We start from the raw sequence: 23,397 nt of genomic DNA, 5'->3' as shown, positions 1-23,397 counted from the left end.
ATTCTGAAAATTTACCATTTATTCCTTCCCTTTGTTCCCTTTCTTTTAACCAGTTCTCAATTCATGAAAGGATCTTCCCTCTTATCCCATGACAACTTAATTTACATAAGACCCTTTGGTGAGGGACCTTGTCAAATGCTTTCTGGAAATCTAAGTACACTATATCCACTGGATCCCCCTTGTCCACATGTTTGTTGACCCCTTCAAAGAACTCTAATAGATTAGTAAGACACGATTTCCCTTTACCTAAACTATGTTGACTTTTGCCCAACAATTTATGTTCTTCTATGTGTCTGACAATTTTATTCTTTACAATTGTTTCAACTAATTTGCCCGGTACTGACATTAGACTTACTGGTCCGTAATTGCCGAGATCACCAATAGTGCCCTTTTTAAATATTGGTGTTACATTAGCTATCTTCCAGTCATGGATACAGAAGCTGATTTAAAGGACAAGTTACAAACAATAATTAGTAGTTCCGCAATTTCACATCTGAGTTCTTTCAGAACTCTTGGGTGAATGCCATCTGGTCCCAGTGACTTATCAGTTAATTCCAAAACCTCCTCTAGTAACACCGCAATCTGTGACAATTCATGAGATTTGTCACCTACAAATACTGGCTGAGGTTTGGGAATGGCTGGAAGGTGAAAAGAGACAAATTCCTATGACAAATAAGGCACAAATATTCAACAGCGAGGATGATTGACCTCAGGAAGAAGCTACCAAGAAAAGTGGTGGATTCTCCGTCTCTTGATGTCATTTAATAAAGACTAGATGCCTTTCTGGAATGTGTTTACCCCAACAGTAGCTATTGTGGTAGACAGGAGGCCTGTGATATGCAGGGGGTCAGATTAGATGCTCTAACTGTCTTTTCTGCCCATAAAGTCTACTCATTTCTGAGAAACCGAGTGTAGTATTGGGAGCAGCTTGTGATGTTTTACTGTCTAGCCGGCTTGCTTCCTAGAATGAACACTCATGGAGCGGGGTGATCCACAGGGAGTAGCTCAAACCTCCAAAGTGTCTGGCCTGTGGCAGAACATTAGCACTGCAGGGGAGGGGTGGGTGTGGCAGTGACATCACAAAGGCCTTTTGCAGGATTTCAGCCTATTGGTCAAAGGTGCTGGGGAGGTGGTGACCTCACAGAGAGATGCTGACATCAGCCAGGCAGGACAGGGGCGCAGGGCCAGGGAAACCTCAGAGTCCCCTGTAGCTTTGCTTCAGCAAGTCTCCTTCTTGAGGTCTCTCTCTTTGAGGACTGAGAGAGTATTTAGGTTCACGTATATGAGCGCCAGGAGGAACCTCTTTTGAGTTTTCTCTTTTGTTTTTCCTGATTTTACTAGAAAACAGACATCCCTGTTTAGAAGGTAAGAGCCTCCGAGAGGTTTGGAACCTGTTCAGTCTGATGCATCTGGCGCCAGCTGAATTCTAGGCATGGAAAACACTAGCTTAAGGTGGTCGAATTTTATTCCCCACCTGGGATTTTGTCCCTTAGAATCACTGGGGACATTAGGGTTTGTCCTTTTTGTTTTACCTTTTCCTCCATCCCTCCCTCCTTTCTCTTCATCTCTTACATCTTCTGTCCTTTCCTCTGTTCCCCTCCCACCACCAGGAAGACTCTGTGTGTGTGTCGTGGGGGGTGCTCTGCAATGGGAACAGGGACAATTCTCCAACTTTGGGCAGTCGAGAGCCTCGGTGAGATAAGGGGCGTTAAAGCCCTTTGTGAAGGAGAAAGGGGAGTTTCACGGTGTTGAGCACCAAGGAATTCTAAACTTTGCTAAAACATCTAGTCTGCAGAAACCAGAAATGGTCGGGGCCACATTGTAACCATTGTCTTTTTTAAAGCCCATTGAGGGATGTGAGTCCCACCTTTTTAGGTATCTGGGGTGCTGGGAGGAGAGAAGAGGTGCCTGTCTCCATTTTATGGCCTCAACAAACTAAGTGCTGTGCCCCAGTTCTCGTCAGAGATCCCTGAAAAAGAACGTCTTCCCATCCATTAACATACCTGGAAAGATACTGGAACTCCTTATTAAACAATCAGTTTGTCAGCACCTACAGGACAATTTGGTTCTTAGGACTAGTGAGCATGGACTTGTCAAGAACAAATCATTCCAAACCAATCCTAGCTCCTTCTTTGGCAGGGTTACGGGCCTAGTGGAGGTGGGTAAACAGTAGATGTGATCCATCTTGGTGTTAATAAGGACATTCTCACAAACAAACTAGGGAGATGTGGTCTAGATGCAATTAGCATAATATGTGTGCACAGATGCTTGCAAGCCCGTACTCCAACAGCCCAGAACCAAACAGCAGGAAGCAGATCATGCAATGAACTCCTGCCAGTGCGTGTAGATTGCATTACATGCACCCCTATGGTGGGAGGAGGAGCTGCTCTGGCTGGGGCAGGGATGGGGAGGGACCAAACAGGCTGGTTAGTCAGAGGCTGCCTTGACCCCAGACTCACGCCCGCTCCCCGCTCCGTTCCAGGATGGCCAGGCTCCTGAGGATGTTCAGGAAGAAGGCTCTGCAGGTGGCCCCAGAGCCTGAGGGAAGCAGCTGCCATCTTCCCCAGGAGCACAGCGGCTCCTCCGTCCCCACTGGCGGGGAAGGAGCTCCCGGCCAGGCCAGGAGGTGGGAGTACCCAGCCTTCTGGCGGAGAAAACCCGCTCCCAGCGCAGGCGCCGAGGTGGGAGAGGCCAGGTCGAAATGGAGCTGGGCCAGGCTGCGGCTGGGCAGGCAGGACCCAGCGCAGGAGGGGAGCCGGGCAGGGTGACTCTGGGGCATGTTGTGTGGGCAGCAGCGGCCCCAGGAGCCCAGCCCTGATTCCCAGCAGGAGGCATCGCCCTGCCCGGTCACTGAGGACCTTCCAGCCTCCCCAGGGCAGGAGGTGGAGGATCCCTGTCCCACCACCAGCAGCTCGGCCCGCTCCCCATGGGACAGCAGCAGTGCCTGGGACTCGGGCAGCAGCGAGGCCGATGGGCGCCGCTGCTTTGTTCTAGGTGAGGAGTCATGCTGGGCTCAGAGAGAGGTGAGGGCGGGGCTGTGAACACCCTGGGCCCAGCCCTCGATCAGTGCTATGGGGGCGGGTCCCCAGCCCAGGGGTCTGGCTTGAGCCACATGAACCCCACTAACACTAGATGCTGCCACTTTGGTCCTTGGTGCTCCAGTTGGGGGGAGGCACCTCCCAGGGAGTCCAGGACAGCGTGGGGGGGTCTCTTTGCTATGGGCTCCTGAAGGAGTTGGGGGCTGAAGGCATCACTGAGAGGGGGGAGTGTGGGGCCCGATCTGCCCTGGGTCCCGGAGGTGGGAAGGGGACACATTGCCCCATCGTGCCCCTGTCCTTCCCGCAAGTGGCAGCAGGCGTCACCCTGTCCCCTTCTCTCCCTGGTGCAGGGACCCCCAGGGACTCAGGGGACGAGGAGGAGGAATGGGTGGACGTGACCACAGAGGAGGCTGCTCTCAATAACAGCAGAGAGCAGCTCCAAGGCGGAGAAAAGGTACAAACGTACCCCAGCTGTGCTGGAACCGAGACTGTCCTGCCCCTTCCCAGCACCTGACCCCCTGCAGAGAGTCTTGTCCCTGATGATCCACCAGCCCTAATGGGGACCTTTCTCCTCCATGATCTGGGACCCCAGAGGTGGGGGTGTCTGTCACACACCAGCCGGGTCTCCTCCCCCCACAGGCACTGTCCCAGTTCCTGACCCTGCTTGTGGTGGAGTGGTGGGTGATTTGGACAATGGGCGGGTCCCCACTATCCCCCATTCAGGCCTGAGTCCTGCAGCTGCTGTGTGGGGGCAGGGAGGTCCCTGGCTAACTGTCTCTCTCTCCCCTAACCCCACTCCTGGTGGGTGCAGGAGGAGGCCCAGCAGCTTGTGTTCCTGCACGCCATCCACCCCGCGTCTCGCTGCACAGCAGAGAGGGCAGGACACAGTGGAGCCGCACTGCTGCAAGGCGGCTGTGGCGGAGAGGATTGTGGTGAGCGAGACACGGTGCCCAGCAGCTGGAGGAAAGACAGAGACCTGGGAGGGGCAGGGGTCTCCCCAGGCCAATGGATGGGGGATTGTTGGTGCTGGAGGGGCAGCAGAGGGCAGGGATTGCTGGGGCTGAAGACTGGGGAGAAGAGACGGGAGAAACTCGGAGAGTGGTCACTATTGGGCAGGAATCAGAGGAGCGGGGGGCAGGTGGGGGGATCCTGCTGGCTGTGTGGGGCCCTGGCTGTGTAATCTCCTCACTGAGAAGTGTCAGTGTGGCCCGAATCTCACACGCTCCTTTGTCTCCGTTGGGTCTCACAGGAGCTCATTGAGGAGCTGCCTGATAACTCTCCACCCGGCGCCGTCCTCGCTAACTCCCTGATTGCTGTGGGCAACCTCAGGCACCGAGACCCTCCGGCCCGGTTCCCCTAACCCCAGTGCTGCTCAGGCCCAGGGCTGGGAGTCACTGCCCCTCCCACTCCCAGGTCACCGCCCAAGGGTGGCTCCTCTGGCAGAGGTGGGGGGAAGGTTCACTCTCTCCTGGCTGGGCTGTTCTTTTCACTCCAGTAACATTGCAACGGCTTTGGGGAGAGGCTCACACCCAGGATCAGATACAGGAGGGGCAGCAGGGTCCAGGGAACAGGTGCTATTCCTGCCCTGCCACTGTCTGTCTGAGAAACCTTGGCCTTGTCATTCCCTGGCTCGGTGTCTCAGTTTCCATTCTCGCCAGCCTGTGCCTATTTCCCTGCAGTTTCACCTGCATGTTGGTGCCAGTCCCATGCCCGCACTGCACAGTCTAATGCCGGCTCCTCTCTCTTGCCAGCACCATGACACCTGCCCTGGAGCCAGAGCTGGAGACCCACCTCCTCCGAGCTGCCCTGCACGCCGTCTTCACCCTGGGCATGGAGAAGGACACCACCCAAGTGCAGGTAGATCAGCTAAAGTCATGGATTGAAGAGCCAGCTGTCATCCTGCCATGAATCCTGGCTAATTGCCTGCAGTGGGATGTGAATGAGAGAGGCCAGGATATGTGTTTGGGGGTCTCACCAGTGCTTCCCAGAGACCCCACTTCCCATCCTGTGGCAGGTGTAGCCCCAGTTTCCCTAACTCTGACCCATGGCTCTCCCTTGCTTTCAGGATCTGCCTAGGGTCTTGCCAGACCTCCTGGACGCCATGCTGGGGAACCTGCTGGCAGAGTCCCCAGACACCGACAGGCTCCAGTACATCTTGGAGGTGAGCCCGATGAGAGGGGTGGGGGCAATTTTACCTTCACTCTTAGATCCATTTTCCAGTCTGTCCTCCTAGCTGAGCCCCCAGTGGGCATCCTTGGTCAGGGCAGTCAGTGCAATGCAGTGTCAGGCCCTTCCTCCTTAAAGGACAGAGGAAGGAGCTGGGACTTCAAGCCAGAGTTCTGCCTGGTTGTGTTGAGCACTAACCACAGGGCCCCTGGCTGGCTTGGGGAGTGAGAGTCTGAACCCCTCCTGGGAGATCCAGAAGAGGGTCCTCAGAGAAGAGTCACAGGCTCCTTCCTAGAGAAACAGGAGGGCCCCAGAGAATCAGCCCGTCTCTCTGACGGGCCCTGAGATTTCTGAGGGGATTGTTCAGGAATCAGGAGTGCAGGGAGGATGGGACCAGCCCCGACACTGAACATTGTTCCAGTCTAGAGAGACAATGACAAGTTGTGACCTGCAGGATTCAAGAATCGTCCTGCGGGCAACAATCCCCTTCCAAAGCTCTGCAATCAATGAATCAGATATTCCACCCTGCGCACAATGTCTCAGCCCCCTGGGGATGGGTGTGTGTCTGTGCCCATTGATCCTGATCTGCCTCCTTTCCCCACAGCACATTAACTACTGGATCGTGTCCAGGGTGCCGCGAGAGAGAGCCAGGGCCGTTAAGAGCAGCACGGCCCTGCTCAGATTCACCATCACCCTCCCTGAGTTTGACATAAGTGACCTCTGACCCCAGCTTCCTGACTCCAGGCGTAGGTGATCTGGCTCCCACGGGCTGTAGGATCTGCTGCTGCAGGGGCTGTGGGTTAGGAGTGTTCCTCTTGGGGAGGCAGAGTCAGAGCAGAGAGTGAGCCTGGCTTGAGTCAAGTTCTTCTTGTCCTAGTTAAGTGGTGACTCTGGGCTTTTAAGGGGACTGTGCTCCAGGTTCATGCCTCCCTGTCATCCTGGAGCAGCTGGGGAAGCAAGTCCTCATGGAGGGCCCTGCCCACAGCCCTGTGCTCCAGGCTTCCTTGGGGGCTGACCCCGGCTGGAGGATGAGTCTCTCTATCTCTTTCTGTGTTCCACACCACGCCCTGCAATTCTGTTGGGCCGGGCACGCAGCGAGGACTCTGCCCACTGTGCAGCCACCAATGGGATTGGAAGGACACAAGCCCTGCAACCAGAAGGACAAATGTGTGTGTGTCTCTCTCCCTGTCACCTACTCCCTCCTGGGGGAAACCCAGCAGCTGATGGGGGACAAGGTGAGCAGCTGCATTAGACTCAGGAGATTGGGGCGGGGCCCAGGCCTCATTCCCATCCTGTGGCCATTCGCTGGCATGGCACAAGTTGCCTGGTGGGGAATGAAAGGGAGAGCAGGTGCTCCTGGGAAGGGAGATGAATTCACCTCCATGAGCAGGAGCGAGCCAGCTTGTCCCCGGAGCAGCTCCACCCAGCTCTTTAGCCAGGCTAATTAATGGCAAGCTTTGCCTCATCCCAGACTTATGTTCTTAGGACAGGGTGCTATTGCTCTTGGGAAGGGCAGGAGAGTCCCCCAAGTGCCCTCTGCGAGACTCTCCTGTCCCACAGGGCCGCACCCAATTCCTAGTGGTCTGGTGTCTGTGTCACCCGAGCCACCACCCAGAGTTGCTCCCATCACTGGCAGCCTGGGAGGCCAAGGACTGATGGGTGATGGCGTCTGACCAGGCAGGGCTGAGGCACATGGGAAGGGGACGCTTGTCCTGCTGCTGGCAAGGCTGGACCCGTTCTGGAGAGAACAGGAGGATTCAGTCAGCAGTAGGGTTACCATGTCTAATAAATAAAAAAAGAGGACCCTCCACGGGCCCTGGCCCCGCCCATTTCCCCTCCCCTAGCCCCGCCCCAACTCCACCCTTTCCCCCGCCCTAACTCCGCCCCCTCCTCCCTCCCACTCCCAGTCATGGGGAAAGGGCTGCCCCAGCGCTACCGGCTTCACGGTTTGCCGGGCAGCCCCCAGACCCTGCGCCCCCGGCCGGCGCTTCCCCCGAGCCGCCGGAGCAGAGCAGCTGGAACCGGGAAGGGAAGTGCCTGGCCCGTGGCTCGGGGTCCGGAGGCAGCGGGGGCTGCCCGAAGCTGGTAGCACTGGCTCGGGCAGCTCGGCTCTTAAAGTCTGAGAGGGGAGGAGCGGAGCAGCTCAGCTGGAGCCCGGGAAGGGAAGTGCATGGCCGGCAGCTCGGGGTCCGGAGGCGGGGGGGGCTGCCCGAAGCCAGTAGCGCTGGCTCGGGCAGCTCGGCTCTTAAAGTCTGAGAGGGGAGGAGCGGAGCAGAGCAGCCGCGGGAGGGGAAGTGCCCGGCCGGCATTTTCCCGGACATGTTTGGCTTTCCAGCAATTCCCCCCGGACGGGGGTTTGATTGCCGAAAAGCAGGACATGTCCGGGAAAAACCGGACGTATGGTAACCCTAGTCAGCAGGGGCTGCTGATCCGTCCCATTCACCAGGGCTGCCATCCTGCGGCTTCAGCATTGGTGGCTGGGGTGACTTGGGGAAAGGTCTCAACCTCCCCACATCCCACTTCACTGCTGCCAGAATCCCTCCTGTCCCCCCCCCCGCTATAGTCCCCTCCCTACCCAACCTGGGTGGGGGTGGAGGAGAGGGGTCTGAGAACTTGAGCTGTGGATTGGAGGTGGAACAGCTGTCAGGGGCACTGAGGGGGAGGTGGCAGGAGCTCCCCGTACAAGGAGGGGGGTTGCCACTGGAGGTCACTAGGAAGGACAACAAGATTCCATCCTGGGGATCAGGAGGGGGAATCCATCCCTCAGAGGTGGGCAGGGGCTGGGTGGAAATGCTGCTGGTTCCAGGGGCCGTTAATCCCCCCTGATTCCTCGGAGGCATCTGAGTCTCAGACAGGTTCTTGTTCCCTTGCAGCAGGAGGGGGTCACGGCCAATGTGATGCGCCAGCTCCGTGTCATGCGGCACTTGCGCCAGGTGCCCGATGGGCTGCAGGGCCTGTCCCTCTGAGGCCACCAGCAACTCCCGCTCCCTGCTGCAGGTACTGCTCTGGCTCTCTGTAAATGGGGAGCTAGTGGAAGGGGAAATGGAGCCCCCTGGCACTCACAGAAACCCTCTCCCCTCTCTGTGGAGCAGGGTCCTTTCCTCTGCCCCCAAATTCCTTCATCTGGGACAGGAGCTCTTTCCCTCACACCCATTCCCCTCCCCCCTTTCCTTGATCTACCCCCATCCCATTCCCCCTGCGCCCAGGCAGAGCTCTGCCTGCCCCATATGGTGCAGAAAGGCCTGTGATATGCAGGGGGTCAGATTAGATGCTCTAACTGTCTCTTCTGCCCATAAAGTCTACTCATTTCTGAGAAACCGAGTGTAGCATTGGGAGCAGCCTCTGCTGTTTTACTGTCTAGCCGGCTTGCTTCCTAGAATGAACACTCATTGAGCGGGGTGATCCACAGAGAGTAGCTCAAACCTCCAAAGTGTATGCCCTGTGGCAGGACATTAGCACTGCAGGGGAGGGGTGGGTGTGACAGTGACATCACAAAGGCCTTTTGCAGGACCTCAGCCTATTGGTCAAAGGTGCTGGGGAGGTGGTGACCTCACAGAGAGATGCTGACATCAGCCAGGCAGGACAGGGGCTCAGGGCCAGGGAAACCTCTGAGTCCCCTGTAGCTTTGCTTCAGCAAGTCTCCTTCTCGAGGTCTCTCTTTGAGGACTGAGAGAGTATTAGGGGTCACGTACGTGAGCGCCAGGAGGAACCTCTTTTGAGTTTTCTCCTTTATTTTTCCTGATTTTACTAGAAAACAGATGTCTCTGTTTAGAAGGTAAGAGCCTCCGAGAGGTTTGGAATCTGTTCAGTCTGATCCATCTGTTCCACAAGTCCTTCAATCCAATCCACTTCCCTAACTAATTTCCTTAATTTTTTAAAGTTAGCCCTTTTGGAAAAAAAAAACCCTAGTCACAGATCTATTTTTGTTTACCCTTCCATTTAGTTTAAACTGAATTAGCTCATGATCGCTCAAACCAAGGCTGTCCCCTACAACCATTTCTTCTAAGAGATCCTCACTACTCACCAAAACCAAATCTAAAATGGCATCCCCTCTTGTTGGTTCAGCAACTACTTGGTGAAGGAATCCATCAGCTATCACATCTAGGAAAATCTGAGCCCTATTATATTAATAGCACTTGTCCTCCAGTCTATATCTGTTAAAGTCTCCCATGATCACACAATTCCCATTAGTATTTACTTCATTAAAAACATTAAAGAGGTCTCTATCCCTATCCAAATCAGACTCCTGTTCTAACAGACAGCAACCCCCCCGCCCCCCGAAAGGCAGAGATAGAGCCCAGGAATCGAGATGGTGGGGAAATTTCATTGAAACCGTTTCTGACCGAAAATCCTATTCAAACTAAACCAGTTTGTTTCTTGAAATCATAACAAGTGGCAATGAAAATTCTTTGTCACAATGTGTTAAATTGTCTCATCGCACTCAAAGAGGAGACACTTAGATCTCAAAAATTAGATAAGCTGCTTCAGTCTGAGCTAAGTAGTTGCTGCTCTTAACAATTGCAAAATAATACAATACAAATAAAATAAACTATTTCAGCCATTCTATTATGTCCTAATCTGATCTGAGTAAACATGATAGGACACCTCATCTTATGCACTGCTCCTAGTGACACTCTCCAATAGACCCAGCAGTCCTTATTTCCAGGCCCCTTCACTAACCACTGCTGCACACTCCCTCCCACAGCTGGCAATTACAACCAGGCACTCATGTCCGGTCCCCCTGCTTTGAGAGGGAGTGTACTCCACTGGAGTGATTGGAGCAGGGAACTGGGAGTCAGGACTCCTGGGTTCCATTGCTGGTTTCCTATTGACCTGTGGGACTTGGGGTAAGTTGCTGCCCCCTCTAGGCTCTGTCCCCAGCAGTCAAATGGGGATTTCGTACTTTCCCACTATTGGAAAGTGCTGGGAGAATCCCCCAGCAAAAGCTGCTCTGACAGTGCTAAGCAGCATCTGTTTGCTTGTGAGAATGTCCTATGGGACTGTGTCAAAAGCCTTATTAACACCAAGATAGATCACATCTACTGTTTACCCACCTCCACTAGGCCCCTAACACTGCCAAAGAAGGAGCTAGGATTGGTCTGGAATGATTTGTTCTTGACAAGTCCATGCTCACTAGTCCTAAGAACCAAATTGTCCTGCAGGTGCTGACAAACTGATTGTTTAATAAGCAGAGGCTGCTCCCAATGCTACACTCGGTTTCTCAGAAATGAGTAGACTTTATGGGCAGCAGAGATCGTTAGAGCATCTAATCTGACCCCCTGCATATCACAGGCCTCCTGTCTACCACAATAGCTACTTTTGGGGCAAACACATTCCGGAAAGGCATCTAGTCTTTATTAAATGATATCAAGAGATGGAGAATCCACCACTTTCCATGGTAGCTTCTTCCTGTGGTCAATCATCCTCGCTGTTGAATATTTGTGCCTTATTTGTCATAGGAATTTGTCTCTTTTCACCTTCCAGCCACTGGGTCTTGTTCTGCCTTTCTCTGCTCAATTAAAGAGCCCTTTAATACCCAATATTTTCTCTCCATTAAGGCATTTCAACACTTCAGTGAAGTCACCTTTCAATCTTCTTTTGATAAGCTAAACAGGTTGAGCTCTTTCAATAGCTCACTAGAAGGCATTTTTCTCCAGCCCTCAGAACATTTGGTGGCTCTTTGCTGCCCCAGCTCCAATTTCTAGGACCATCTTTTTCAAAGGAGGACACCAACACTGGAGGCAGTATTCCAATAGCAGTCTCACTGCTGCTGTGTCACCTCCCTATCCTACTCACGGCTCTGCTCCTTCGTCTAATGATGGCTTTAGCCCTGTTCACCACAGCATCACACTGGGAGCTCATGTTGAGTGGCTTCTCCACTATGGCCCCTAAATCCATTTCAGAGTCACTGCTTTCCTGGATACACGTCCCCATTCTGGAGGTGTGGCCGGCATGCCTTGTTGCCACGCATAGGACCTTGCATTGGGCTCTGCTCAAACTTGTTTTCTTTGAATGGGTCCAGCTGGCTGAATGAGCCAGATCGCTCTGTATCACTGCCCTCTCCCCATCAGTAATTACCACTCTGCCTGTATTTTGTCACCCCCGAATCTTATCCGCAGTGATTGTATGTTTTCTCCCAATTCATTGATAACAATTATTTTAAAAAATTAGTCCTTGAGAGCTTCTTCAGACCCTTAGTACCCAGGACCTGCTCCCCACAGCACAGTGAGAAAGGCTGTCCAGCCCTGCTGGTACATACCGGATAAGCACAGAACAAACACACTTTAGGAGCTGTGTTGTCCATAGGCTCTGAACAACATGTGGGGGTCAGCAGCTTACAAATGCACGACAGACCTGTAGTGTAGACAGGTCCCAACTGTGTCTCGGTTTCCCACCCTGCTCTAAGTTTAGTCACAGCCGCCATGTCTTTTCCGCCATGTCCCTTAACCCCACATCACTGCAGAAGAGAGATTTTCTGGTAGCCAGCTGGCTCTCCTGCATGTGGATGTCGTTCCAAAAGACTCTTGCTCCCACCTTGGCATTAGGCCACGCTTGTACACTTTCTCATGCCCTTCTCCCTGGGCTAACCTTCTCAGCACAGCCCAGGCATGCTCTCCTTCTCTGCTCTTTTTGTCCATGGGCATAGCAGACCCTGGGTTGATTTCCCTTTGCAGGATCTCTCACAGGTATTGCTGCTCCTGCGTCTGTAGCTCCACCTGCACTTCCTTCTGCGTCTGTTGGTCTTCTAGGAGCTGCTGGAGAAACCCCTAGATCTGCTTTGGCTGCTTAGCCAGTCCCTGGAACTGAAGTGGGAAATCCAGCGACCAGCTTGGTCCCTTGATACACCTGCTTGGGGGAGGGATAGCTCAGTAGTTTGAGCATTGGCCAGCTAAACCCGGGGTTGTAAGCTCAATCCTTGAGGGGGCCATTTAGGGATCAGGGCAAAAATCTGTCTGGGGATTGGTCCTGCTTTGAGCAGGGGGTTGGACTAGATGACCTCCGGAGGTCCCTTCCAACCCTGATATTCTAGGATTCCTTCAGCAACCAAGACTTCCCTCACGGATCACAGGGGGAACTCAATCCTGCCAACTATGCCAATCATAAATGAATCTACTCATCGTTAGGTGCCCCCCGGCGGCCAGGCATGGCATCACAGCCCTCTCGCTGGGCTAGCGTCCCCCATCCATGGTCGCTCCAGCACCACGGCAGTTTCTCTGCCTGGTAACTCCGGCCAGGTCACCACCTTTAGTCCACCCTTCTGGGGCCCAGCTTGCCTCCCACTAAAAGTCCAAAGAGGTCTTTCCACAGACAGAAGTCCTTCTGCCATCGCTGGGGCACTTGCTCAGCCTGTAGCCCCCTTGCTGGGCTTGGGAACCCTCTCCAGGTGCGTGTACGCCACCTCCTCTGGGGCCGGTAGGGGAACCCAGTCCCACCCTGACATTGACAGCAGCTCAGGGCCCTGGACCCAACAGCTAGGTCTGCACCTTTCTCTTTGCTGCACTTTTCCAACCTCTCTTCTCAAGTTCCCCTCCAGGCTTTCCTTGCTGCTCTGAACTTCCTACCTCGTTCTCAATCCTGTTGCTACCACAGCTGGGCTGTATCACCACTGAAGTCTGGCTCTTTAGGGGGGCGGATATGGTGCCTCTCAGTTCGGGCTCATTCTGTAATCAGCTTTCTGTGAGTGCCAGGGGGCTCCATTTCTCCTTCCACTAGCTCCCCATTTACAAAGAGCCAGAGCAGTACCTGCAGCAGGGAGCAGGAGTTGCTGGTGGCCTCAGAGGGACAGGCCCTGCAGCGCCTCGGGCACCTGGCGCAAGTGCCGCATGATACGGAGCTGGCGCATCACATTGGCCGTGACGTCCTCATGCTGCAAGGGAACGAGAACCTGTCTGAGACTCAGACGCCTCCGAGGAATCAGGGGGGATTAACGGCCCCTGGAACCAGCAGCATTTCCACCCAGCCCCTGCCCACCTCTGAGGGATGGATTCCCCCTCCTGACCCCCAGGATGGAGTCTTGTTGTCCTTCCTAGTGACCTCCAGTGGCAACCCCCCTCCTTATACGGGGAGCTCCTGCCACCTCCCCCTCAGTGCCCCTGACAGCTGTTCCACCTCCAATCCACAGCTCATGTTCTCAGACTCCTCTCCTCCAGCCCCACCCAGGTTGGGTAGGGAGGGGACTGTAGCGGCGGGGGGACAGGAGGGATTCTGGCAGCAGTGAAGTGGGATGTGGGGAGGTTGAGACTTTTCCTCAAGTCACCCCAGCCACTAATGCTGAAGCCATAGGATGGCAGCCCTGGTGAATGGGACGGATCGGCAGCCCCTGCTGACTGAATCCTCCTGTTCTCTCCAGCAGGGCCGGCTTTAGGAAGGGCGGGGCCCAATTCGAACATTTTTGGCGGGGCCCCGGCAGGGATGACTAACAAAAAAAATAATGGAAAAAAAAGCCTTTCATTTCTTCCATGTATTATTTACTTTCCATAACTATATAAATAATAAAATTATATATTATGTACATTGCATCATATATGCTGTTGATCGGTTATTAATGAGCTCCGTTTCACGTGTGTGGGTCCCCGCCACTCCCTGAGGGTGTGCTAGGGTGACCAGATGTCCTGATTTTATAGGGACAGTCCCGATTTTTGGGTCTTTTTCTTATAGGATCCTATTTATCCCCACCCCCGTCCCGATTTTTCACACTTGCTGTCTGGTCACCCTAGTGGTGTGCACATGTGTGGGTCCCAGCCCCCCTCATTGAAGCCGGTGTGCAGGGTTACTGCCCTGGGAACTGCAGGGCACCAGTGGACATGGGGCTGGCTGGAGGCAGGGCAGGGGCTCACTGGAGGTAGGGTCCGGCTGCAGGCAGGGCAAGGGGTGCGGGACTGGCTTGAGACAGGGGTGTGTGGGGCTGGCTGGCTTTGGGCAGGGCCGCAGGGGGTGCAGCAGGGGTTGCCTGGAGACAGGGCAGGGGGTGCGGCACAGGCTGACTGTGGGCAGGGGGTGCAGGGCTGGCTGCAGGCAGGGCAGGGGGGCGGGGCTGGTGCGGGCAGAACAGGGGGGGCGGGGCTGGAGGTAGGGCAGGGGTACAGCAGGGGCTGGCTGCGGGCAGGGGTGCGGGGCTGGTGCGGGGACGGGGCTGGCTGCGGGCAGGGGTGCGGGGCTGGTGCGGGGACGGGGTGCAGCAGAGGCAGCTGGAGCCCCGGCCCTTTAAATAGCCCCCGAGTCCCCCGCTATCCCAGGACTCTGGGGGCTATTTAAAGGGCCCAGGGCTCCCCTGCTTCTACCGCCCCGGCCCTTTAAATAGCCACGGGAGCCCTGGGGAAGCAGCAGGGCTCCAGCGGCTATTTAAAGGGCCGGGGCGGTAGAGGCAGCGGGAGTCCCGGACTTTTTAAATAGCCCCCAGAGTCCCACAGCCCTACCCCAGGGCTCCAGCAGTGGGGGTCTGGTAGCAATTTAAAGGGCCTGGGGCTCCAGCCCCTGCTGGGAGCCCTAGGTCCTTTAAATTGTCCCCTGGGGAAGCCGGGCCACCCTGGTACAGCGCACCGGCTCTTGCCAGTACACCGTACCGGGGCTTGGGCCCGGGGCCCGATTCAGGGGAATTGGTTGAATTGGCCTAAAGCCGGCGCTGGTGGGGGTATGGCCACAGAGCCGCAGGGAGGGGAACCCTGAGGTGTGGGGGATGGGTGGGTACTGGGAGTTCCTCCTGAAGGGACGGGCGTTGGCCAAGGTCACTCAGCCCCGGGGTGTGGGAGGGGGACTGGCTGAGGGCACTCAGAGCCCCAGGAATTGGGGTGGGGGCTGAGGGGAGGGACTGGCCAGGGGCACTCAGAGCTCGGGGGAGGGGCTGTCCGGGGGGGGGGCACATACAGCCCCAGGAGATGGGTGGGGGAGGGGCACACAGGATTTCAGATATTTCCTGGCAGTGAAGAGCTGCTGGCGGCAGGGAGGAGCCAGCCGTGACAATCCCCACTTGGGATCCCTGGCTGGGCTAGTGGCTATGGGGGCCCGTGGCCAAGCTGCAGCAGAAGGTGACCTGAAGGAAATGCCTCGGCCTCGGCCTCCTGCTAGGAAGGGCCTGGGCCAGACAATGACCCACCGCGCAGTGTCCCAGCTCCCTGCCCCACACCTGCGGGGCACGACCTCTCCTCTGTAGGGAGGTTGGCATGTACCTTAGTGCTGCTTCCTCCATCCCCAAAGGCCTCTCCCAGCCAGTCTCTGGCAACCCCTGCCGTTCAATACGCACATTACCCTGCTGTGACATACTGGGGGGGGACCCCCTCGGGGATGGGGGGGCTGTCACACAGCTGGGCAATTTAACCCGGCTGGGCCGGGGTGACTGTCTCCCTGGAGCTGGGGTCTCAGCCCAGGTGTCTCTCTGTCCTTCCCCCAAGTCGCCCCCGGGCAAGGTGGGAGCGCCCCACGTTGCGTTCCAGTCCCACATTCACACCCACAAGTGCTGGTGGGTTCCAATCCCAGCTGAACACGCCCACCCGGCCCTAGTGGGGCCCAGCGCTGCCCCACAGACCCTCTGGCTCTCCGAGCCCGCTCTTACCCATCACCGCAGCACGTCTGGCTCAGGCTGAACACTGCTCCTCTGTGCAGAGAGGCTGGCACTTCTCGCTCCTGCCGTACGAGGGGCAGGTGCTGCTACCGACTGCTCCCCCTAACCCCCGCCCTGCTGCGTTCTGGGAATGCTGCCCTGCTGTGGAGCTCTCAGGTGTCTTGAACTGGAATTTGTTTGGAGAGAAACTGCTAAGGAGCCTTATCAGCCCCGAGCAGAGAGTACCTGGGAGCCTGCATCTCCTGTTTGTCAGCTATCGTTCACTTGGCAGCTTGAACTCCGATTTCTAACACAGCATTTTGCTCTGGCCTATTGTGGTTCTCATGTCCGGGGGCGCCTTGGCCCCTGGTATCAGGAGCGGTGCTAAGGAGGCTGCTTTTCAAAGGTCCTTAAGTAGGGTTGTCAACTTTCTACTTGCACAAAACCAAACACCCTTGACCCAACCCCTTTCATGCCCTTCCCCAAGGCCCCACCCCCACTCACTCCAGCCCAGCCCAGCTCCCTCAGTCGCTCGCTCTCACACCCTCACTCACTTTCACTGGGCTGGGGCTGGGGGTTGGAGTGCAGGGAGGGGTGAGGGCTCCGGTGGGGATCTGGGCTCTGGGACTGGGCTGGAGATTAGGGGTTTGGGGTGCCAGAGGGGGTCCGTGCTGGGCCAGAGGGTTGGGGTGCGGACTCTAGGAGGGAGTTTGATGGGGAGAGGGCAGTGATACAGAGCGATCTGGCTCATTCAGCCAGCTGGACCCATTCAAAGAAAACAAGTTTGAGCAAAGCCCAATGCAAGGTCCTATGCTTGGCAACAAGGCATGCCGGCCACACCTCCAGAATGGGGACATGTATCCAGGAAAGCAGTGACTCTGAAATGGATTTAGGGGCCAGAGTGGAAAAGCCACTCAACATGAGCTCCCAGTGTGATGCTGTGGTGAACAGGGCTAAAGCCATCATTAGACGTAGGAGCAGAGCCGTGAGTAGGATAGGGAGGTGACATAGCAGCAGTGAGACTGCTATTGGAATACTGCCTCCAGTGTTGGTGTCCTCCTTTGAAAAAGATGGTCCTAGAAATTGGAGCTGGGCAGCAAAGAGCCACCAAATGTTCTGAGGGCTGGAGAAAAATGCCTTCTAGTGAGCTATTGAAAGAGCTCAACCTGTTTAGCTTATCAAAAGAAGATTGAAAGGTGACTTCACTGAAGTGTTGAAGTGCCTTAATGGAGAGAAAATATTGGGTATTAAATCTTTAATCGAGCAGAGAAAGGCAGAACAAGACCCAATGGCTGGAAGGTGAAAAGAGACAAATTCCTATGACAAATAAGGCACAAATATTCAACAGCGAGGATGATTGAACACAGGAAGAAGCTACCATGGAAAGTGGTGGATTCTCCATCTCTTGATGTCATTAATAAAGACTAGATGCCTTTCCGGAATGTGTTTGCCCCAAAAGTAGCTATTGTGGTAGACAGGAGGCCTGTGATATGCAGGGGGTCAGATTAGATGCTCTAACTGTCTCTTCTGCCCATAAAATCTACTCATTTCTGAGAAACCGAGTGTAGCATTGGGAGCAGCTTGTGATGTTTTACTGTCTAGCCGGCTTGCTTCCTAGAATGAACACTCATTGAGCGGGGTGATCCACAGAGAGTAGCTCAAACCTCCAAAGTGTCTGCCCTGTGGCAGGACATTAGCACTGCAGGGGAGGGGTGGGTGTGGCAGTGACATCACAAAGGCCTTTTGCAGGATTTCAGCCTATTGGCCAAGGGTGTAGGGGAGGTGGTGACCTCACAGAGGGATGCTGACATCAGCCAGGCAGGACAGGGGCGCAGGGCCAGGGAAACCTCAGAGACCCCTGTGGCTTTGCTTCAGCAAGTCTCCTTCTCGAGATCTCTCTTTGAGGTCTGAGAGAGTATTATGGGTCACGTACGTGAGCACCAGGAGGAACCTCTTTTGAGTTTTCTCCTTTCTTTTTCCTGATTTCACTAGAAAACTGACGTCCCTGTTTAGAAGGTAAGAGCCTCTGAGAGGTTTGGAACCAGTTCAGTCTGATGCATCTGGCGCCATCTGAATTTTAGGCATGGAAAACACTAGCTTAAGGTGGCCAAATTTTATTCCCCACCTGGGATTTTGTCCCCTAGAATCTCTGGGGACATTAAGGTTTGTCCTTTTTCTTTTATCTTTTCCTCCATCCCTCCCTCCTTTCTCTTCATCTCTTACTTCTTTTGTCTGTTCCCCTGTTCCCCTCCCACCACCAGGAGGGGTGTGTGTGTGTCGTGGGGGTTGCTCTACAACTCCCATTGTGGGAGGTCCACCGAAAAATGTGGGGCTGAAATATGCTCAGACAGTGATCCCCAGCTGTGACCTGGGCCATCCTTTGGGCTCTCTGGTGAGAACCCTCATCCTCCCGCCCCTCGGTCTCTACCCTGATTGGCTGAGCAGGGCGTTATTGACAGGGAGGAGACTCAGGTCCCTGTTGTTTTCTTTTAAGACCAAGTAAATAGTCATAACCAGTCATATGTTCAACAAATTTTGCTGCTTCTCTGCAGTTCATTATTTTCTCTACCATTCCAGTTCTCCTAAAATACTTGCTGAATAATTACTATGAACCCTTGCTGGTCTGGAACTCACTTGAGAGCACTTTATTCAGGTCATTCAATGTCTGAAATTCAAGATCCGATGGTTAGTCTGAAAATCAGGGCTCTTGGGTCCTATTCCCAACTCTGCCACGGACTGGCTGTGTGACCTAAGAGAAGTCAATTCTCCTTTCTCAGCCTTAGCTTCTCCCTCTTTCAAGTAGGGATAACAATCCGCTCCTACCTACCTCCCGACAGGTGGAGGATGGGGATCTATTGGAGAGCGTCACTAGGAGCAGTGCATAAGATGAGGTGTCCTATCATGTTTACTCAGATCAGATTATGACATAATAGAATGGCTGAAATAGTCTATTTTATTTGTATTTTATTATGTTGCAATTGTTAAGAGCAGCAACTACTTAGCTCAGACTGAAACATCTTATCTAATTTTTTGAGATCTAAGTGTCTCCTCTTTGTGTGCGACGAGACAAACACGTACTCCTGTTCTTTTTGTGACACAGAAGATGCTTTTGTTTTGCAACAAAATATTTTTGCAAAGAATTTTCATGCCACTTGATATGATTTCAAGAAAGAAACTGGTTTAGTTTGAATGGGATTTTCGGACAGAAACGGTTTCAATGAAATTTCCCCACCATCTCGATTCCTGGGCTCTATCCCTGTCTTTGGGGGGTTTGCTGTCTGTTAGAACAGGAGTCTGATTTGGATAGGGATAGAGACCTCTTTAATGTTTTTAATGAAGTAAATACTAATGGCAATTGTGTGATCATGGGAGACTTTAACTTCCCAGATATAGACTGGAGGACAAGTGCTAGTAATATAATAGGGCTCAGATTTTCCTAGATGTGATAGCTGATGGATTCCTTCACCAAGTAGTTGAAGAACCAACAAGAGGGGATGCCATTTTAGATTTGGTGTGGGTAGTGAGGATCTCTTAGAAGAAATGGTTGTAGGGGACAGCCTTGGTTTGAGCGATCATGAGCTAATTCAGTTTAAACTAAATGGAAGGGTAAACAAAAATAGATCTGTGACTAGGGTTTTTGATTTCAAAAGGGCTAACTTTAAAAAATTAAGGAAATTAGATAGGGAAGTGGATTGGACTGAAGGACTTGTGGATCTAAAGGCGGAGAAGGCCTGGAATTACTTCAAGTCAAAGTTGCAGAAACTATCAGAAGCCTGCATCCCAAGAAAGGGGGGGAAATTCATAGGCAGGAGTTGTAGACCAAGTTGGATGAGCAAGCATTTCAGAGAGATGATTAAGAAAAAGCAGAAAGCCTACAAGGAGTGGAAGATGGGCGGGGAGGGATAGCTCAGTGGTTTGAGCACTGGCCTGCTAAACCCAGGGTGGTTGTGAGTTCAATCCTTGAGGGGGCCACTTAGGGATCTGGGGCAAAATCAGTACTTGGTCCTGCTAGTGAAGGCAGGGGGCTGGACTCGATGACCTTTCAAAGGTCCCTTCCAGTTCTAGGAGATAGGATATCTCCATTAATTTTAATTTAAATTTAAATTTAAAAATGGGCGTGATCAGCAAGGAAAGCTACCTTACTGAGGTCAGAACATGTAGGGATAAAGTGAGAAAGGCCGAAAGCCATGTAGAGTTGGACCTTGCAAAGGGAATTCAAACCAATAGTAAAAGGTTTTATAGCCATATAAATCAGAAGAAAATAAAGAAAGAAGAAGTGGGACCACTAAACACTGAGGATGGAGTGGAGGTTAAGGATAATCTAGGCATGGCCCAATGTCTAAACAAATACTTTGCCTCAGTCTTTCAGAGGCTAATGAGGAGCTTAGGGATAATGGTAGGATGACAAATGGGAATGAGGATATGGAGGTAGATATTACCACATCTGAGTTAGAAGTCAAACTCGAACAGCTTAATGGGACTAAATCGGGGGGCCCAGATAATCTTCATCCAAGAATATTAAAAGAACCGACACATGAAATTGCAAACCCATTAGCAAGAATTTTTAATGAATCTGTAAACTCAGGGGTTGTACCGTATGACTGGAGAATTGCTAACATAGTTCCTAGCTTTAAGAAAGGGAAAAAACGTGATCCGGGTAACTACAGGCCTGTTAGTTTGACATCTGTAGTATGCAAGGTCTCAGAAAATGTTTTGAAGGAGAAAGTAGTTAAGGACATTGAGGTCAATGGTAATTGGGACAAAATACAACATGGCTTTACAAAAGGTAGATCGTGCCAAACCAACCTGATCTCCTTCTTTGAGAAGGTAACAGATTTTTTAGACAAAGGAAATGCAGTGGATCTAATTTACCTCGATTTCAGTAAGGCATTTGATACGGTTCCACGTGGGGAATTATTAGCTAAATTGGAAAAGATGAGGATCAATATGAAAATTGAAAGGTGGATAAGGAACTGGTTAAAGGGGAGACTACAACGGGTCATACTGAAAGGTGAACTGTCAGGCTGGAGGGAGGTTACTAGTGGAGTTCTTATATTATGGGAACAAGTAAATAACTTTTCCTTATTCACTTTCTCCACATCACTCATGATTTCATATACCTCTATCATATCCCCCCATAGTCTCCTCTTTTCCAAGCTGAAAAGTCCTAGCCTCTTTAATCTCTCCTCATATGGGACCCCTTCCAAACCTCTAATCATTTTAATTGCCCTTCTCTGAACCTTTTCTAATGCCAGTATATCTTTTTTGAGATGAGGAGACCACATCTGTACACAGTATTCAAGATGTGGGTGTACCATGGATTTATATAAGGGCAATAAGATATTCTCCGTCTCATTCTCTATCCCCCTTTTAATGATTCCTAACATCCTGTTTGCTTTTTTGACTGCCGCTGCACACTGCGTGGAAGTCTTCAGAGAACTATCCACGATGACTCCAAGATCTTTTTCCTGATTCGTTGTAGCTAAATTAGCCCCCATCATATTGTATGTATAGTTGGGGTTATTTTTCCCAATGTGCATTACTTTACGTTGTCCACATTAAATTTCATTTGCCATTTTGTTGCCCAATCACTTAGTTTTGTGAGAGCTTTTTGAAGTTCTTCACAGTCTGCTTTGGTCTTAACTATCTTGAGCACTTTAGTATCATCTGCAAACTTTGCCACCTCACTTTTTACCCCTTTCTCCAGATCATTTATGAATAAGTTGAATAGCATTGGTCCTAGGACTGACCCTTGGGGAACACCACTAGTTACCCCTCTCCATTCTGAAAATTTACCATTTATTCCTTCCCTTTGTTCCCTTTCTTTTAACCAGTTCTCAATTCATGAAAGGATCTTCCCTCTTATCCCATGACAACTTAATTTACATAAGACCCTTTGGTGAGGGACCTTGTCAAATGCTTTCTGGAAATCTAAGTACACTATATCCACTGGATCCCCCTTGTCCACATGTTTGTTGACCCCTTCAAAGAACTCTAATAGATTAGTAAGACACGATTTCCCTTTACCTAAACTATGTTGACTTTTGCCCAACAATTTATGTTCTTCTATGTGTCTGACAATTTTATTCTTTACAATTGTTTCAACTAATTTGCCCGGTACTGACATTAGACTTACTGGTCCGTAATTGCCGAGATCACCAATAGTGCCCTTTTTAAATATTGGTGTTACATTAGCTATCTTCCAGTCATGGATACAGAAGCTGATTTAAAGGACAAGTTACAAACAATAATTAGTAGTTCCGCAATTTCACATCTGAGTTCTTTCAGAACTCTTGGGTGAATGCCATCTGGTCCCAGTGACTTATCAGTTAATTCCAAAACCTCCTCTAGTAACACCGCAATCTGTGACAATTCATGAGATTTGTCACCTACAAATACTGGCTGAGGTTTGGGAATGGCTGGAAGGTGAAAAGAGACAAATTCCTATGACAAATAAGGCACAAATATTCAACAGCGAGGATGATTGACCTCAGGAAGAAGCTACCAAGAAAAGTGGTGGATTCTCCGTCTCTTGATGTCATTTAATAAAGACTAGATGCCTTTCTGGAATGTGTTTACCCCAACAGTAGCTATTGTGGTAGACAGGAGGCCTGTGATATGCAGGGGGTCAGATTAGATGCTCTAACTGTCTCTTCTGCCCATAAAGTCTACTCATTTCTGAGAAACCGAGTGTAGCACTGGGAGCAGCTTGTGATGTTTTACTGTCTAGCCGGCTTGCTTCCTAGAATGAACACTCATTGAGCGGGGTGATCCACAGAGAGTAGCTCAAACCTCCAAAGTGTCTGCCCTGTGGCAGGACATTAGCACTGCAGGGGAGGGGTGGGTGTGGCAGTGACATCACAAAGGCCTTTTGCAGGATTTCAGCCTATTGGCCAAGGGTGTAGGGGAGGTGGTGACCTCACAGAGGGATGCTGACATCAGCCAGGCAGGACAGGGGCGCAGGGCCAGGGAAACCTCAGAGACCCCTGTGGCTTTGCTTCAGCAAGTCTCCTTCTCGAGATCTCTCTTTGAGGTCTGAGAGAGTATTATGGGTCACGTACGTGAGCACCAGGAGGAACCTCTTTTGAGTTTTCTCCTTTCTTTTTACTGATTTCACTAGAAAACTGACGTCCCTGTTTAGAAGGTAAGAGCCTCTGAGAGGTTTGGAACCTGTTCAGTCTGATGCATCTGGCGCCAGCTGAATTCTAGGCATGGAAAACACTAGCTTAAGGTGGTCGAATTTTATTCCCCACCTGGGATTTTGTCCCTTAGAATCACTGGGGACATTAGGGTTTGTCCTTTTTGTTTTACCTTTTCCTCCATCCCTCCCTCCTTTCTCTTCATCTCTTACATCTTCTGTCCTTTCCTCTGTTTCCCTCCCACCACCAGGAAGACTCTGTGTGTGTGTCGTGGGGGGTGCTCTGCAATGGGAACAGGGACAATTCTCCAACTTTGGGCAGTCGAGAGCCTCGGTGAGATAAGGGGCGTTAAAGCCCTTTGTGAAGGAGAAAGGGGAGTTTCACGGTGTTGAGCACCAAGGAATTCTAAACTTTGCTAAAACATCTAGTCTGCAGAAACCAGAAATGGTCGGGGCCACATTGTAACCATTGTCTTTTTTAAAGCCCATTGAGGGATGTGAGTCCCACCTTTTTAGGT

General features: G+C 52.2%; 1 protein-coding gene across 1 annotated transcript; it reads left to right on the top strand.

Moving 5' to 3' along the window:
• Window positions 1–1,396: 1,396 nt before the first annotated feature.
• LOC135979141 (maestro heat-like repeat-containing protein family member 1) lies at window positions 1,397–7,685 on the top strand. The gene is made up of 5 exons (XM_065579686.1): window positions 1,397–3,492; window positions 3,850–3,970; window positions 4,790–4,895; window positions 5,104–5,199; window positions 5,809–7,685. Exons 3-5 carry the CDS (start codon window positions 4,794–4,796, stop codon window positions 5,926–5,928), a joined length of 318 nt encoding a protein of 105 aa, XP_065435758.1. The 5' UTR covers window positions 1,397–3,492; window positions 3,850–3,970; window positions 4,790–4,793; the 3' UTR covers window positions 5,929–7,685.
• The last annotated feature ends 15,712 nt before the right edge of the window (window positions 7,686–23,397 follow it).

This window comes from Chrysemys picta, unplaced genomic scaffold, assembly GCF_011386835.1.
Source record: "Chrysemys picta bellii isolate R12L10 unplaced genomic scaffold, ASM1138683v2 scaf675, whole genome shotgun sequence".
NCBI lineage: Eukaryota > Metazoa > Chordata > Testudines > Emydidae > Chrysemys > Chrysemys picta.
The sequence above is the reverse complement of the archived record's forward strand: the minus strand, read 5'-3'. Positions and strand labels throughout refer to the sequence as shown.